Source organism: Hyperolius riggenbachi, chromosome 2, assembly GCF_040937935.1.
Source record: "Hyperolius riggenbachi isolate aHypRig1 chromosome 2, aHypRig1.pri, whole genome shotgun sequence".
Classification (NCBI taxonomy): Eukaryota; Metazoa; Chordata; class Amphibia; order Anura; family Hyperoliidae; genus Hyperolius; species Hyperolius riggenbachi.
The window spans coordinates 573,218,655-573,238,061 of NC_090647.1; the positions used below are offsets into that span (position 1 = coordinate 573,218,655).

The following is a 19,407-nucleotide window of genomic DNA, read 5'->3' on the forward strand; positions in this document are numbered from 1 at the left end:
ACCCCCAAGCACTCTATACATAGCAATCCCTGCCAATGGCAACTACAGTGTCAGCGGTGCAAGAAGGGGATGGGGAACAGCTTGTTACTGATTACCCCCAAGCACTCTATACATAGCAATCCCTGCCAATGGCAACTACAGTGTCAGCGGTGCAAGAAGGGGATGGGGAACAGCTTGTTACTGATTACCCCCAAGCACTCTATACATAGCAATCCCTGCCAATGGCAACTACAGTGTCAGAGGTGCAAGAAGGGGGTGGGGAGCAGCTTGTTACTGATTACCCCCAAGCACTCTATACATAGCAATCCCTGCCAATGGCAACTACAGTGTCAGAGGAGCAAGAAGGGGCTGGGGAGCAGCTTGTTACTGATTACCCCCAAGCACTCTATACATAGCAATCCCTGCCAATGGCAACTACAGTGTCAGAGGTGCAAGAAGGGGATGAGGAACAGCTTGTTACTGATTACCCCCAAGCACTCTATACATAGCAATCCCTGCCAATGGCAACTACAGTGTCAGAGGTGCAAGAAGGGGATGGGGAGCAGCTTGTTACTGATTACCCCCAAGCACTCTATACATAGCAATCCCTGCCAATGGCAACTACAGTGTCAGAGGTGCAAGAAGGGGATGGGGAACAGCTTGTTACTGATTACCCCCAAGCACTCTATACATAGCAATCCCTGCCAATGGCAACTACAGTGTCAGAGGTGCAAGAAGGGGATGGGGAGCAGCTTGTTACTGATTACCCCCAAGCACTCTATACATAGCAATCCCTGCCAATGGCAACTACAGTGTCAGAGGTACAAGAAGGGGATGGGGAGCAGCTTGTTACTGATTACCCCCAAGCACTCTATACATAGCAATCCCTGCCAATGGCAACTACAGTGTCAGAGGTGCAAGAAGGGGATGGGGAGCAGCTTGTTACTGATTACCCCCAAGCACTCTATACATAGCAATCCCTGCCAATGGCAACTACAGTGTCAGAGGTGCAAGAAGGGGATGGGGAACAGCTTGTTACTGATTACCCCCAAGCACTCTATACATAGCAATCCCTGCCAATGGCAACTACAGTGTCAGAGGTGCAAGAAGGGGATGGGGAACAGCTTGTTACTGATTACCCCCAAGCACTCTATACATAGCAATCCCTGCCAATGGCAACTACAGTGTCAGAGGTACAAGAAGGGGATGGGGAGCAGCTTGTTACTGATTACCCCCAAGCACTCTATACATAGCAATCCCTGCCAATGGCAACTACAGTGTCAGAGGTGCAAGAAGGGGATGGGGAACAGCTTGTTACTGATTACCCCCAAGCACTCTATACATAGCAATCCCTGCCAATGGCAACTACAGTGTCAGAGGTGCAAGAAGGGGATGGGGAGCAGCTTGTTACTGATTACCCCCAAGCACTCTATACATAGCAATCCCTGCCAATGGCAACTACAGTGTCAGAGGTACAAGAAGGGGATGGGGAGCAGCTTGTTACTGATTACCCCCAAGCACTCTATACATAGCAATCCCTGCCAATGGCAACTACAGTGTCAGAGGTGCAAGAAGGGGATGGGGAGCAGCTTGTTACTGATTACCCCCAAGCACTCTATACATAGCAATCCCTGCCAATGGCAACTACAGTGTCAGAGGTGCAAGAAGGGGATGGGGAACAGCTTGTTACTGATTACCCCCAAGCACTCTATACATAGCAATCCCTGCCAATGGCAACTACAGTGTCAGAGGTGCAAGAAGGGGATGGGGAACAGCTTGTTACTGATTACCCCCAAGCACTCTATACATAGCAATCCCTGCCAATGGCAACTACAGTGTCAGAGGTACAAGAAGGGGATGGGGAGCAGCTTGTTACTGATTACCCCCAAGCACTCTATACATAGCAATCCCTGCCAATGGCAACTACAGTGTCAGAGGTACAAGAAGGGGATGGGGAGCAGCTTGTTACTGATTACCCCCAAGCACTATACATAGCAATCCCTGCCAATGGCAACTACAGTGTCAGAGGAGCAAGAAGGGGATGGGGAGCAGCTTGTTACTGATTACCCCCAAGCACTCTATACATAGCAATCCCTGCCAATGGTAACTACAGTGTCAGAGGTGCAAGAAGGGGATGGGGAACAGTTTGTTACTGATTACCCCCAAGCACTCTATACATAGCAATCCCTGCCAATGGCAACTACAGTGTCAGAGGTGCAAGAAGGAGATGGGGAGCAGCTTGTTACTGATTACCCCCAAGCACTCTATACATAGCAATCCCTGCCAATGGTAACTACAGTGTCAGAGGTGCAAGAAGGGGATGGGGAACAGTTTGTTACTGATTACCCCCAAGCACTCTATACATAGCAATCCCTGCCAATGGCAACTACAGTGTCAGAGGTGCAAGAAGGGGATGGGAGGAGCTTGTTACTGATTACCCCCAAGCACTCTATACATAGCAATCCCTGCCAATGGCAACTACAGTGTCAGAGGTGCAGGAAGGGGATGGGGAGCAGCTTGTTACTGATTACCCCCAAGCACTCTATACATAGCAATCCCTGCCAATGGCAACTACAGTGTCAGAGGAGCAAGAAGGGGATGGGGAGCAGCTTGTTACTGATTACCCCCAAGCACTCTATACATAGCAATCCCTGCCAATGGCAACTACAGTGTCAGAGGTGCAAGAAGGGGATGGGGAGCAGCTTGTTACTGATTACCCCCAAGCACTCTATACATAGCAATCCCTGCCAATGGCAACTACAGTGTCAGAGGTACAAGAAGGGGATGGGGAGCAGCTTGTTACTGATTACCCCCAAGCACTCTATACATAGCAATCCCTGCCAATGGCAACTACAGTGTCAGAGGTACAAGAAGGGGAGGGGGAACAGCTTGTTACTGATTACCCCCAAGCACTCTATACATAGCAATCCCTGCCAATGGCAACTACAGTGTCAGAGCTGCAAGAAGGGGATGGGGAGCAGCTTGTTACTGATTACCCCCAAGCACTCTATACATAGCAATCCCTGCCAATGGCAACTACAGTGTCAGAGGTACAAGAAGGGGATGGGGAACAGCTTGTTACTGATTACCCCCAAGCACTCTATACATAGCAATCCCTGCTAATGGTAACTACAGTGTCAGAGGTACAAGAAGGGGATGGGGAACAGCTTGTTACTGATTACCCCCAAGCACTCTATACATAGCAATCCCTGCCAATGGCAACTACAGTGTCAGAGGTACAAGAAGGGGATGGGGAGCAGCTTGTTACTGATTACCCCCAAGCACTCTATACATAGCAATCCCTGCTAATGGTAACTACAGTGTCAGAGGTGCAAGAAGGGGATGGGGAACAGTTTGTTAATGATCACCACTATTCAAAGTATCTATAGAAGGGATTATTATGAGCACAGGACCAATAGAGAGCTAATACTGTGCTTGAGGGAGGGCCCCTCTAGCCCAAGGGCCCTGATGTGGTTGCTACCTCTGCACCCCCTATTGCTACGCCCCTGATAAAAGGGTGACATCATCTTTGGTACATCCAGGCTTTTCCATGCAAACATCAGAGCTTCCTCCATCCTCAGCACCAGTCTGTCTATTCACATGTTTACATGGGACAGTAGCCGACTAATGGCAGCTTCCTCATTTGAACGGGTGGCTGGCTAGGTGTTATTATCAGATGTCACTACAGGCAGATTTCAGAGGAGTTGTGAACGCTTGCCCCTTTGCATTGGAGAATGTCCAGCGCTCTCTCCAAAGGAAATACCAGGTTTACATAGGCTAGCATTTCACAGCATACAGAATATAGAGAACATGGATTCCCCATGAGGTCACATAAGATGACTTCACTGTCCTGCATACCATCCCACTGATCATTACAGAGACTACAGCTTGTATTCTACAGATAGGAAGTTTTCAATCAGTTTCAGCTTGCTTAAAATAAAAAAGTAAGTTTTCAGCTTTCTTCAGTCTCTATTCCTGTTGCCTGACAATGTTAGCACATACAGTCAGAAGGAGGTAGAGAGATTTTTTTTTTTTTGAAAATATAAGTGTCATCCAGATACATTAATTACAAGGGATTTTGCAAGGATTGTGATATATTTATGGCAAATAGATAACACCCTTGGTTTACTTAATGCCTACATAGACTCAGGCTGACATAAAGAGTTTTATACAGACCCTATCCTGCTCACTATACACTGCTGGAGCCTGGAAACAGTCTACTGCATGTTACTGAGTGGGGGATGGGGGCGGGGCCTCAGAGGGACACAATGATTCCCACGGGATGCCAGTGCTGCCTGTGTCTGTCTGAGAAGTCGAGGTTCTGGATCTGCTGCAGGGCCTGGAGGATGCTGGAGAGATGGGCCATTCTATACTCACCCAAGTCATGTGATCTCTGTCTGAGAAGTCGAGGTTCTGGATCTGCTGCAGGGCCTGGAGGATGCTAGAGTGATGGGCCATTCTATACTCACCCAAGTCATGTGATCTCTGTCTGAGAAGTCGAGGTTCTGGATCTGCTGCAGGGCCTGGAGGATGCTGGAGTGATGGGTCATTCTATACTCACCCAAGTCATGTGATCTCTGTCTGAGAGGTCGAGGTTCCGGATCTGCTGCAGGGCCTGGAGGATGCTGGAGTGATGGGCCATTCTATGCTCACCCAAGTCATGTGATCTCTGTCTGAGAAGTCGAGGTTCTGGATCTGCTGCAGGGCCTGGAGGATGCTGGATTGATGGGCCATTCTATACTCACCCAAGTCATGTGATCTCTGTCTGAGAAGTCAAGGTTCTGGATCTGCTGCAGGGCCTGGAGGATGCTGGAGTGATGGGCCATTCTATACTCACCCAAGTCATGTGATCTCTGTCTGAGAAGTCGAGGTTCTGGATCTGCTGCAGGGCCTGGAGGATGCTGGAGCGATGGGCCATTCTATACTCACCCAAGTCATGTGATCTCTGTCTGAGAAGTCGAGGTTCTGGATCTGCTGCAGGGCCTGGAGGATGCTGGAGTGATGAGCCATTCTATACTCACCCAAGTCATGTGATCTCTGTCTGAGAAGATGAGGTTCTGGATCTGCTGCAGGGCCTAGAGGATGCTGGAGTGATGGGCCATTCTATACTCACCCAAGTCATGTGATCTCTGTCTGAGAAGTCGAGGTTCTGGATCTGCTGCAGGGCCTGGAGGATGCTGGAGTGATGGGCCATTCTATACTCACCCAAGTCATGTGATCTCTGTCTGAGAAGTTGAGGTTCTGGATCTGCTGCAGGGCCTAGAGGATGCTGGAGTGATGGGCCATTCTATACTCACCCAAGTCATGTGATCTCTGTCTGAGAAGTCAAGGTTCTGGATCTGCTGCAGGGCCTGGAGGATGCTGGAGTGATGGGCCATTCTATACTCACCCAAGTCATGTGATCTCTGTCTGAGAAGTCGAGGTTCTGGATCTGCTGCAGGGCATGGAGGATGCTGGAGTGATGGGCCATTCTATACTCACCCAAGTCATGTGATCTCTGTCTGAGAAGTCGAGGTTCTGGATCTGCTGCAGGGCCTGGAGGATGCTAGAGTGATGGGCCATTCTATACTCACCCAAGTCATGTGATCTCTGTCTGAGAAGTCGAGGTTCTGGATCTGCTGCAGGGCCTGGAGGATGCTAGAGTGATGGGCCATTCTATACTCACCCAAGTCATGTGATCTCTGTCTGAGAAGTCGAGGTTCTGGATCTGCTGCAGGGCCTGTAGGATGCAGGAGTGATGGGCCATTCTATACTCACCCAAGTCATGTGATCTCTGTCTGAGAAGTCGAGGTTCTGGATCTGCTGCAGGACCTGGAGGATGCTGGAGTGATGGGCCATTCTATACTCACCCAAGTCATGTGATCTCTGTCTGAGAAGTCGAGGTTCTGGATCTGCTGCAGGGCCTGGAGGATGCTGGAGTGATGGGCCATTCTATACTCACCCAAGTCATGTGATCTCTGTCTGAGAAGTCGAGGTTCCGGATCTGCTGCAGGGCCTGGAGGATGCTGGAGTGATGGGCCATTCTATACTCACCCAAGTCATGTGATCTCTGTCTGAGAGGTCGAGGTTCCGGATCTGCTGCAGGGCCTGGAGGATGCTGGAGTGATGGGCCATTCTATGCTCACCCAAGTCATGTGATCTCTGTCTGAGAAGTCGAGGTTCTGGATCTGCTGCAGGGCCTGGAGGATGCTGGAGTGATGGGCCATTCTATACTCACCCAAGTCATGTGATCTCTGTCTGAGAAGTCAAGGTTCTGGATCTGCTGCAGGGCCTGGAGGATGCTGGAGTGATGGGCCATTCTATACTCACCCAAGTCATGTGATCTCTGTCTGAGAAGTCGAGGTTCTGGATCTGCTGCAGGGCATGGAGGATGCTGGAGTGATGGGCCATTCTATACTCACCCAAGTCATGTGATCTCTGTCTGAGAAGTCGAGGTTCTGTATCTGCTGCAGGGCCTGGAGGATGCTGGAGTGATGGGTCATTCTATACTCACCCAAGTCATGTGATCTCTGTCTGAGAGGTCGAGGTTCCGGATCTGCTGCAGGGCCTGGAGGATGCTGGAGTGATGGGCAATTCTATACTCACCCAAGTCATGTGATCTCTGTCTGAGAAGTCGAGGTTCTGGATCTGCTGCAGGGCCTGGAGGATGCTGGAGCGATGGGCCATTCTATACTCACCCAAGTCATGTGATCTCTGTCTGAGAAGTCGAGGTTCTGGATCTGCTGCAGGGCCTGGAGGATGCTGGAGTGATGAGCCATTCTATACTCACCCAAGTCATGTGATCTCTGTCTGAGAAGTTGAGGTTCTGGATCTGCTGCAGGGCCTAGAGGATGCTGGAGTGATGGGCCATTCTATACTCACCCAAGTCATGTGATCTCTGTCTGAGAAGTCGAGGTTCTGGATCTGCTGCAGGGCCTGGAGGATGCTAGAGTGATGGGCCATTCTATACTCACCCAAGTCATGTGATCTCTGTCTGAGAAGTCGAGGTTCTGGATCTGCTGCAGGGCCTAGAGGATGCTGGAGTGATGGGCCATTCTATACTCACCCAAGTCATGTGATCTCTGTCTGAGAAGTCGAGGTTCTGGATCTGCTGCAGGGCCTGGAGGATGGTGGCGTGATGGATCATTCTATACTCACCCAAGTCATGTGATCTCTGTCTGAGAAGTCGAGGTTCTGGATCTGCTGCAGGGCCTGGAGGATGCTGGAGTGATGGGCAATTCTATACTTACCCAAGTCATGTGATCTCTGTCTGAGAAGTCGAGGTTCTGGATCTGCTGCAGGGCCTGGAGGATGCTGGAGCGATGGGCCATTCTATACTCACCCAAGTCATGTGATCTCTGTCTGAGAAGTCGAGGTTCTGGATCTGCTGCAGGGCCTGGAGGATGCTGGAGTGATGGGCAATTCTATACTTACCCAAGTCATGTGATCTCTGTCTGAGAAGTCGAGGTTCTGGATCTGCTGCAGGGCCTGGAGGATGCTGGAGTGATGGGCAATTCTATACTTACCCAAGTCATGTGATCTCTGTCTGAGAAGTCGAGGTTCTGGATCTGCTGCAGGGCCTGGAGGATGCTGGAGTGATGGGCAATTCTATACTCACCCAAGTCATGTGATCTCTGTCTGAGAAGTCGAGGTTCTGGATCTGCTGCAGGGCCTGGAGGATGCTGGAGTGATGGGCAATTCTATACTTACCCAAGTCATGTGATCTCTGTCTGAGAAGTCGAGGTTCTGGATCTGCTGCAGGGCCTGGAGGATGGTGGAGTGATGGATCATTCTATACTCACCCAAGTCATGTGATCTCTGTCTGAGAAGTCGAGGTTCTGGATCTGCTGCAGGGCCTGGAGGATGGTGGAGTGATGGGCCATTCTATACTCACCCAAGTCATGTAATCTCTGTCTGAGAAGTCGAGGTTCTGGATCTGCTGCAGGGCCTGGAGGATGGTGGAGTGATGGATCATTCTATACTCACCCAAGTCATGTGATCTCTGTCTGACTGAGAAGTCGAGGTTCTGGATCTGCTGCAGGGCCTGGAGGATGCTAGAGTGATGGGTCATTATATACTCACCCAAGTCATGTGATCTCTGTCTGAGAAGTCGAGGTTCTGGATCTGCTGCAGGGCCTGGAGGATGGTGGAGTGATGGGCCATTCTATACTCACCCAAGTCATGTAATCTCTGTCTGAGAAGTCGAGGTTCTGGATCTGCTGCAGGGCCTAGAGGATGCTGGAGTGATGGGCCATTCTATACTCACCCAAGTCATGTGATCTCTGTCTGAGAAGTCGAGGTTCTGGATCTGCTGCAGGGCCTGGAGGATGGTGGCGTGATGGATCATTCTATACTCACCCAAGTCATGTGATCTCTGTCTGAGAAGTCGAGGTTCTGGATCTGCTGCAGGGCCTGGAGGATGCTAGAGTGATGGGTCATTATATACTCACCCAAGTCATGTGATCTCTGTCTGAGAAGTCGAGGTTCTGGATCTGCTGCAGAGCCTGGAGGATGGTGGAGTGATGGGTCATATCGGTGGCCAAAATAAGCTCTGTAATTCCCTGGAGAAGACACAACAGCCACATATAGTGAAGTATGACTCATGTTGTATACAATGGGCTTGATTCACAAAAGAGTGCTAACTGTTAGCACTGCCGTTTTCGCGCGAATTTCCGCATTGCGCGCGATTGTGAATTTTCGCACGACACGATAACGTTTTCGCGCGCAAACGAGAGTTTTTGCGCAAAACGATATCGATTTTGCGCGAAAATTTTCATTTGCGCTAACAGTTAGCACTCTTTTGTGAATCAAGCCCATTGACTATGCCTGACAATGTGTTTGTCATGCATGTTTTTTGTACTGTGATACACATACATGTCCCATGTACAGTGACACATATGTCCCATGTACAGTGAAAAACATATATGGCCCATATACAGTGAGACACATACATGTCTTGTGTACATTGACTTATACTAGCCCCATCTACAGTGACAGACATGTTTGTCCCGTCTACAGTCACAGACAGGTCCCCTTTATAGTGACACACATACATGTCCTTCTCAAAAAATGAGCATATTGTGATAAAGTTCATTATTTTCTGTAATGTACTGATAAACATTAGACTTTCATATATTTTAGATTCATTACACACAACTGAAGTAGTTCAAGCCTTTTATTGTTTTAATATTGATGATTTTGGCATACAGCTCATGAAAACTCAAATTTCCTATCAAAAAATTAGCATATCATGAAAAGGTTCTCTAAACGAGCTATTAACCTAATCATCTGAATCAACTAATTATCTCTAAACACCTGCAAAAGATTCCTGAGGCTTTTAAAAACTCCCAGCCTGGTTCATTACTCAAAACCGCAATCATGGGTAAGACTGCCGACCTGACTGCTGTCCAGAAGGCCATCATTGACACCCTCAAGCAAGAGGGTAAGACACAGAAAGAAATTTCTGAAGGAATAGGCTGTTCCCAGAGTGCTGTATCAAGGCACCTCAGTGGGAAGTCTGTGGGAAGGAAAAAGTGTGGCAGAAAACGCTGCACAACGAGAAGAGGTGACCGGACCCTGAGGAAGATTGTGGAGAAGGACCGATTCCAGACCTTGGGGACCTGCGGAAGCAGTGGACTGAGTCTGGAGTAGAAACATCCAGAGCCACCGTGTACAGGTGTGTGCAGGAAATGGGCTACAGGTGCCGCATTCCCCAGGTCAAGCCACTTTTGAACCAGAAACAGATGGCAGAAGTGCCTGACCTGGGCTACAGAGAAGCAGCACTGGACTGTTGCTCAGTGGTCCAAAGTACTTTTTTCGGATGAAAGCAACTTTTTACATGTCATTCGGAAATCAAGGTGCCAGAGTCTGGAGGAAGACTGGGGAGAGGGAAATGCCAAAATGCCTGAAGTCCAGTGTCAAGTACCCACAGTCAGTGATGGTCTGGGGTGCCATGTCAGCTGCTGGTGTTGGTCCACTGTGTTTTATCAAGGGCAGGGTCAATGCAGCTAGCTATCAGGAGATTTTGGAGCACTTCATGCTTCCATCTGCTGAAAAGCTTTATGGAGATGAAGATTTCATTTTTCAGCACGACCTGGCACCTGCTCACAGTGCCAAAACCACTGGTAAATGGTTTACTGACCATGGTATTACTGTGCTCAATTGGCCTGCCAACTCTCCTGACCTGAACCCCATAGAGAATCTGTGGGATATTGTGAAGAGAGAGTTGAGAGACGCAAGACCCAACACTCTGGATGAGCTTAAAGCGGTATCGTCACCATAAAAATCAAATTTCAACAGCAACTGGTCTGAGTGTATTAAGTGATAAAGATGCTAATCCTGCATTCAAAACTTTCAAAACTTTTTCTGCTGTTATGATTTGGAGTTATCACATACTGAAAGAGAATCTGTACTCTGAAATTCTAACAATAAAAAGCATACCATTCTATTCATTATGTTCTCCTGGGCCCCTCTGTGCCGTTTCTGCCACTCCCTGCTGCAATCCTGGCTTGTGATTGCCAGTTTTTGGCAGTGTTTACAAACAAAAGACATGGCCGCTAACTAGCTTGTGATAGGCTGAGAGGAGCTCAGTCTGTGACTCATACAGAGCCTGCAGGGGGCGTGGTGAGTATGTGCATACCTTCTATCCTATCACAGCAGAGCAGCACATTTCTGCCCGAGTGCCTTAGCCTGACAAAGCTGACAAAGGAATGAAGATTAGGTTATATAACAGAGATAATACAGCCACTGTGCAACTAGGAAAGGCTGCAGTAAGAAAGACCACATTAGAAAAGGTATAGGATCTTATGGGATAGAAGAAATAAGGAGTCTCTTTAAGGAACACTGGCCCTTTAGTAGTCGTGCCAAAGAATTGCATGCTGGGGGTTCTTTTTATCTATAATCTATTCCTCCTCTTCCCTTTATTTCCCTGCCAGCTTCTTATCTGAAACCTAATCCCCTACTCACTTGTGTTTACAAGCAAGGCTAAGGCGACTCAGCGATTGGAGGAGACGAGAAAAAAAGTAAAGGGCAGAAATGACATCACGAGTTAGCCTTAACTGTGGGCAATAGACATGGCCCCCACCAGGAACAGAATTCTCGTCATTTACTATATAACATTCACTGAAATCAAAACGTGGACAGTACAATACATGTGTTATGTAGGTAGATCAAGTATTTATCTACTTATATATGCGTTTTTTTCCCCTGGCATAGTATGGCTGATCCTACTGCTTTAAGGCCGCTATCGAAGCATCCTGGGCCTCCATAACACCTGAGCAGTGCCACAGGCTGATTGCCTCCATGCCACGCCGCATTGAAGCATCCTGGGCCTCCATAACACCTGAGCAGTGCCACAGGCTGATTGCCTCCATGCCACGCCACATTGAAGCATCCTGGGCCTCCATAACACCTGAGCAGTGCCACAGGCTGATTGCCTCCATGCCACGCCGCATTGAAGCATCCTGGGCCTCCATAACACCTGAGCAGTGCCACAGGCTGATTGCCTCCATGCCACGCCGCATTGAAGCAGTCATTTCTGCAAAAGGATTCCCCACCAAGTATTGAGTGCATAACTGAACATAATTATTTGAAGGTTGACTTTTTTTGTTTTAAAAACACTTTTCTGTTATTGGTCGGATGAAATATGCTAATTTTTTGAGATAGGAATTTTGGGTTTTCATGAGCTGTATGCCAAAATCATCAATATTAAAACAATAAAAGGCTTGAACTACTTCAGTTGTGTGTATTTGAATCTAAAATATATGAAAGTCTAATGTTTATCAGTACATTACAGAAAATAATGAACTTTATCACAATATGCTAATTTGTTTAGAAGGACCTGTACATATCCTGTGTACGACGATACTCATACATGTCCTGTGTATAGTGACGCACATACATGTCCTGTGTACAGTGACGCACATGCATGTCCTGTGTATAGTGACGCACATGCATGTCCTGTGTATAGTGACGCACATACATGTCCTGTGTACAGTGACGCACATACATGTCCTGTGTATAGTGACATACATACATACATGTCCTGTGTACAGTGACGCACATGCATGCCCAGTGTATAGTGACGCACATGCATGTCCTGTGTACAGTGACACACATACATGTCCTGTGTACAGTGACATACATACATGTCCCGTGTATAGTGACGCACATACATGTCCTGTGTATAGTGACGCACATCCATGTCCCGTGTACAGTGACGTACATGCATGTCCTGTGTATAGTGATGGACCTGCATGTCCGGTGTATAGTGACATACATACATGTCCCGTGTACAGTGACGCACATGCATGTCCAGTGTATAGTGACACACATGCATGCCCAGTGTATAGTGACGCACATGCATGTCCTGTGTATAGTGATGGACCTGCATGTCCGGTGTATAGTGACATACATACATGTCCCGTGTACAGTGACGCACATGCATGTCCTGTGTATAGTGACGCACATACATGTCCTGTGTACAGTGACGCACATGCATGTCCTGTGTATAGTGACGCACATGCATGTCCTGTGTATAGTGACGCACATCCATGTCCCGTGTACAGTGACGTACATGCATGTCCTGTGTATAGTGATGGACCTGCATGTCCTGTGTATAGTGACATACATACATGTCCCGTGTACAGTGACGCACATGCCTGTCCAGTGTATAGTGACACACATGCATGTCCAGTGTATAGTGACGCACATGCATGTCCTGTGTATAGTGACGCACATACATGTCCCGTGTACAGTGACGCACATACATGTCCTGTGTATAGTGACGCACATCCATGTCCCGTGTACAGTGACATACATACATGTCCTGTGTATAGTGACATACATACATGTCCTGTGTATAGTGACATACATACATGTCCTGTGTATAGTGACACACATGCATGTCCAGTGTATAGTGACGCACATGCATGTCCTGTGTATAGTGACGCACATACATGTCCCGTGTACAGTGACGCACATACATGTCCTGTGTATAGTGACGCACATCCATGTCCCGTGTACAGTGACGCATATACATGTCCTGTGTATAGTGACATACATACATGTCCTGTGTATAGTGACATACATACATGTCCTGTGTACAGTGACGTACATGCATGTCCTGTGTATAGTGACGCACATCCATGTCCCGTGTACAGTGACGCACATACATGTCCTGTGTATAGTGACGCACATCCATTTCCCGTGTACAGTGACGTACATGCATGTCCTGTGTATAGTGATGGACCTGCATGTCCGGTGTATAGTGACATGCATACATGTCCCGTGTACAGTGACGCACATGCATGTCCTGTGTATAGTGACGCACATACATGTCCTGTGTATAGTGACGCACATGCATGTCCTGTGTATAGTGACGCACATACATGTCCTGTGTATAGTGACATACATACATACACGTCCTGTGTACAGTGACGCACATGCATGCCCAGTGTATAGTGACGCACATGCATGTCCTGTGTACAGTGACGCACATACATGTCCTGTGTATAGTGATGGACCTGCATGTCCGGTGTATAGTGACATACATACATGTCCCGTGTACAGTGACGCACATACATGTCCTGTGTATAGTGACGCACATCCATGTCCTGTGTACAGTGACGTACATGCATGTCCTGTGTATAGTGATGGACCTGCATGTCTGGTGTATAGTGACATACATACATGTCCCGTGTACAGTGACGCACATGCATGTCCAGTGTATAGTGATGCACATGCATGTCCAGTGTATAGTGACGCACATGCATGTCCTGTGTATAGTGACGCACATACATGTCCCGTGTACAGTGACGCACATACATGTCCTGTGTATAGTGACGCACATCCATGTCCCGTGTACAGTGACGTACATGCATGTCCTGTGTATAGTGATGGACCTGCATGTCCGGTGTATAGTGACATACATACATGTCCCGTGTACAGTGACGCACATGCATGTCCAGTGTATAGTGACGCACATGCATGTCCTGTGTATAGTGACGCACATGCATGTCCTGTGTATAGTGACGCACATGCATGTCCTGTGTACAGTGACGCACATGCATGTCCTGTGTACAGTGACGCACATCCATGTCCTGTGTATAGTGACGCACATGCATGTCCTGTGTATAGTGACGCACATGCATGTCCTGTGTACAGTGACGCACATCCATGTCCTGTGTATAGTGACGCACATAAATGTCCTGTGTATAGTGACATACATACATGTCCTGTGTATAGTGACGCACATCCATGTCCTGTGTATAGTGACGCACATCCATGTCCTGTGTATAGTGACGCACATACATGTCCTGTGTATATTGACGCACATCCATGTCCTGTGTATAGTGACATACATACATGTCCTGTGTACAGTGACGCACATACATGTCCTGTCTATAGTGACGCACATACATGTCCTGTGTACAGCGACGCACATACATGTCCTGTGTACAATGACACACATACATGTCCTGTGTACAGCGACGCACATGCATGTCCTGTGTATAGTGATGCACATGTCCTGTGTATAGTGACACACATACATGTCCTGTGTACAGTGACGCACATACATGTCCTGTGTACAGTGACATACATACATGTCCTGTGTACAGTGACGTACATGCATGTCCTGTGTATAGTGACGCACATACATGTCCTGTGTACAGCGACGCACATACATGTCCTGTGTACAGTGACACACATACATGTCCTGTGTACAGCGACGCACATGCATGTCCTGTGTATAGTGATGCACATGTCCTGTGTATAGTGACATACATACATACATACATACATAACCCATGTACAGCGACGCGCATGCATGTCCTGTGTACAATGACATACACATTTGTGTAAGGCTCACCTCCTGGATATATCTGGATGTGTGTGGGCTGGTATTGCAGAAGATATTACTTTGTAGTTGGCTCAGGATATGAAGGGTGACGCTGCAATGATGGTTCTCCAATGGAGATTTGTTCTCATATCGCACAGCAAGTTCTGTGTGTGCATTTACCTGGTACCTGTATACACAGCAGTGATTATTATACACCTGTACACACAGCAGTGATTATTATACATACACCTGTACACACAGCAGTGATTATTATACATACACCTGTACACACAGCAGTGATTATTATACACCTGTACACACAGAAGTGATTATTATACACACACCTGTACACACAACAGTGATCATTATACACCTGTACACACAGCAGTGATTAATATACACCTGTACACACAGCAGTGATTATTATACACCTGTACACACAGCAGTGGTTATTATACATACACCTGTACACACAGCAGTGATTATTATACACCTGTACACACAGCAGTGATTATTATACACACACCTGTACACACAACAGTGATCATTATACACCTGTACACACAGCAGTGATTAATATACACCTGTACACACAGCAGTGATTAATATACACCTGTACACACAGCAGTGATTATTATACACCTGTACACACAGCAGTGATTATTATACATACACCTGTACACACAGCAGTGATTATTATACACACACCTTTACACACAGCAGTGATTATTATACACCTGTACACACACAGCAGGGATTATTATACACCTGTACACACAGCAGTAATTATTATACACCTGTACACACAGCAGTGATTATTATACACACACCTGTACACACAGCAGTGATTATCATACACCTGTACACACAGCAGTGATTATTATACACCTGTACACACAGAAGTGATTATTATACTCCTGTACACACAGCAGTGATTATTATACATCTGTACACACAGCAGTGATTATTATACACACACCTGTACACACAGCAGTGATTATTATACACCTGTACACACAGCAGTTATTAGTATACACCTGTACACACAGCAGTGATGATTATACACCTGTACACACAGCAGTGATGATTATATACCTGTACAAACAGCAGTGAATATTATACACCTGTACACACAGCAGTGATTATTATACACCTGTGCACACAGCAGTGATTATTATACAACAGTCCACACAGCAGTGATTATTATACACCTGTACACACAGCGGTGATTATTATACACCTGTACACACAGCAGTGATTATTATACACACACCTGTACACACAGCAGTGATTATCATACACCTGTACACACAGCAGTGATTATTATACACCTGTACACGCAGCAGTGATTATTATACACCTGTGCACACAGCAGTGATTATTATACACCTGTACACACAGCAGTGATTATTATACACCTGTGCACACAGCAGTGATTATTATACACCTGTACACACAGCAGTGATTATTATACACCTGTACACACAGCAGTGATTATTATACACCTGTACACACAGCAGTGATTATTATACACCTGTGCACACAGCAGTGATTATTATACACCTGTACACACAGCAGTGATGATTATACACCTGTACACACAGCAGTGATTATTATACATACACCTGTACACACAGCAGTGATTATTATACACCTGTACACACAGCAGTGATTATTATACACACACCTGTACACACAGCAGTGATTATTATACACAAGTACACACAGCAGTGATGATTATACACCTGTACACACAGCAGTGATTATTATACAACTGTACACACAGCAGTGATTATTATACACCTGTACACACAGCAGTGATTATTATACGCCTGTACACACAGAAGTGATTATTATATATACACCTGTACACACAGCAGTGATTATTATACACCTGTACACACAGCAGTGATTATTATACACCTGTACACACAGCAGTGATTATATACATACATCTGTACACACGTGATTATTATACACCTGTACACACAGCAGTGATTATTATACAACTGTACACACAGCAGTGATTATTATACACCTGTACACACAGCAGTGATTATTATACACCTGTACACACAGCAGTGATTATTATACATACACCCGTACACACAGCAGTGGTTATTCTACACCTGTACACACAGAAGTGATTATTATATATACACCTGTACACACAGCAGTGAATATTATATACCTGTACACGCAGCAGTGATGATTATACATACATCTGTACACACAGCAGTGATTATTATACACCTGTACACACAGCAGTGATTATTATACACCTGTACACACAGCAGTGATTATTATACACTTGTACACACAGCAGTGATTATTATACACCTGTACACACAGCAGTGGTTATTATACACACACTTGTACACACAGCAGTGATTATTATACACCTGTACACACAGCAGTGATTATTATATACCTGTACACACAGCAGTGATGATTATACACCTGTACACACAGCAGTGATTATTATACACCTGTACACACAGCAGTGATTATTATACACTTGTACACACAGCAGTGATTATTATACACCTGTACACACAGCAGTGATTATTATACACCTGTGCACACAGCAGTGATTATTATTCACCTGTGCACACAGCAGTGATTATTATACACCTGTACACACAGCAGTGATTATTATACACCTGTACACACAGCAGTGATTATTATACACCTGTACACACAGCAGTAATTATTATACACACACCTGTACACACAGCAGTGATTATCATACACCTGTACACACAGCAGTGATTATTATACACCTGTACACGCAGCAGTGATTATTATACACCTGTGCACACAGCAGTGATTATTATACACCTGTACACACAGCAGTGATTATTATACACCTGTGCACACAGCAGTGATTATTATACACCTGTACACACAGCAGTGATTATTATACACCTGTACACACAGCAGTGATTATTATACACCTGTACACACAGCAGTGATTATTATACACCTGTGCACACAGCAGTGATTATTATACACCTGTGCACACAGCAGTGATTATTATACACCTGTGCACACAGCAGTGATTATTATACACCTGTACACACAGCAGTGATGATTATACACCTGTACACACAGCAGTGATTATTATACACCTGTACACACAGCAGTGATTATTATACACACACCTGTACACACAGCAGTGATTATTATACACAAGTACACACAGCAGTGATGATTATACACCTGTACACACAGCAGTGATTATTATACAACTGTACACACAGCAGTGATTATTATACACTTGTACACACAGCAGTGATTATTATACGCCTGTACACACAGAAGTGATTATTATATATACACCTGTACACACAGCAGTGATTATTATACACCTGTACACACAGCAGTGATTATTATACATACACCTGTACAGACAGCAGTGGTTATTCTACACCTGTACACACAGAAGTGATTATTATATATACACCTGTACACACAGCAGTGATTATTATACACCTGTACACACAGCAGTGATTTTTATACACACACCTGTACACACAGCAGTGATTATTATACACCTGTACACACAGCAGTGATTATTATTACACACTAGCTGATGGCCTGGTGTTGCCCAGGTATGTATTTGGCTGGTGCTTGCTCCGCCCACTTTTTGTAACCTTAAAGGAGAACTGTAGAGAGAGGTGTATGGAGGCTGCCATATTTATTTCCATTTAAAGTGAATGGGAACCGCATTTAAAAAAAATGAGACAGATACTTACCCAAGGAGAGGGAAGACACCTGAGGAAAGGGGAAACCCTGAAACATGTCGTGTTAAGCTACTGAATATATTAAACGCAAGTTAAACTCACCAGTTGAGTGCCTCCTTCAAATCTTTATTCTGGATTCCAGTTTGTGGAAGTGGTGACCCACAGAGGGATTGTGCACCGGTGGACCAGGCTGCTAGTCCTGGGAGTGGAGTTGCCTGGGGATCTCTTGTTGTTGGACCAAGGAGAGGGAAGGCTCTGGGTCCTAGAGAGCCTTCCGGCTCCTCTCCTGGTCCCCCCGTTCCGGTGCTGGCTCGCCCGGTAGCAGTATATGACTAAATTAGTCAAATACTGCTTTACCCGGCTGAAGGAGGCTTCAGAAGTCTTCAGGGAGCCCGAGTGCTCCTGAAGAAGGGCGACCCTGTACTGCGCCTGCGCAAGCACGCTCTCTTGTACGCTCACGCCTGTGCAGTATGGAGCCGCACGTCTTCGGGAGGACACGGCTCCCGGAGACTTCCAAATACCCTTTCAGTGGGGGATTAAAACAAGGGGCGGGGGGGAGGAGCCAGCACAGGATAGAGAGCACCGAGAGAGGAGGCGGAAGGCTCTATACGACCCAGAGCCTTCCCTCTCCTTAGGTAAGGATTTGCTTCATTTTTAAAAAAATGCGGTTCCCATTCACTTTAAGCAATATCAGTTACCTGGCTATCCTGCTGATCCTCTGCCTCTAATACTTTCAGCCAAAGCCCCTGAACAAGCATGCAGCAGATCAGGTTTTTCTGACTATTTTGACAGATATGACAAGATTAGCTGCATGCTTGTTTCTGGTGTGTGATTCAGACCCTACTGCAGCCAAATAGATCAGCA

General features: G+C 46.4%; 1 protein-coding gene across 1 annotated transcript in view; it reads right to left on the reverse strand.

Annotated features, from left to right (window-relative positions):
• PDE9A (phosphodiesterase 9A) overlaps positions 1-19,407 on the reverse strand; it is a 174,922-nt gene that overhangs the window by 27,377 nt on the left and 128,138 nt on the right. Inside the window, exons 7-8 of the mRNA XM_068271051.1 lie at positions 14,828-14,984; positions 8,409-8,519 (exon numbers count right to left, since the gene is read on the reverse strand). Of these exons, the coding sequence (XP_068127152.1) occupies positions 8,409-8,519; positions 14,828-14,984 (268 nt within the window). The remainder of the gene's footprint in view (positions 1-8,408; positions 8,520-14,827; positions 14,985-19,407) is intronic.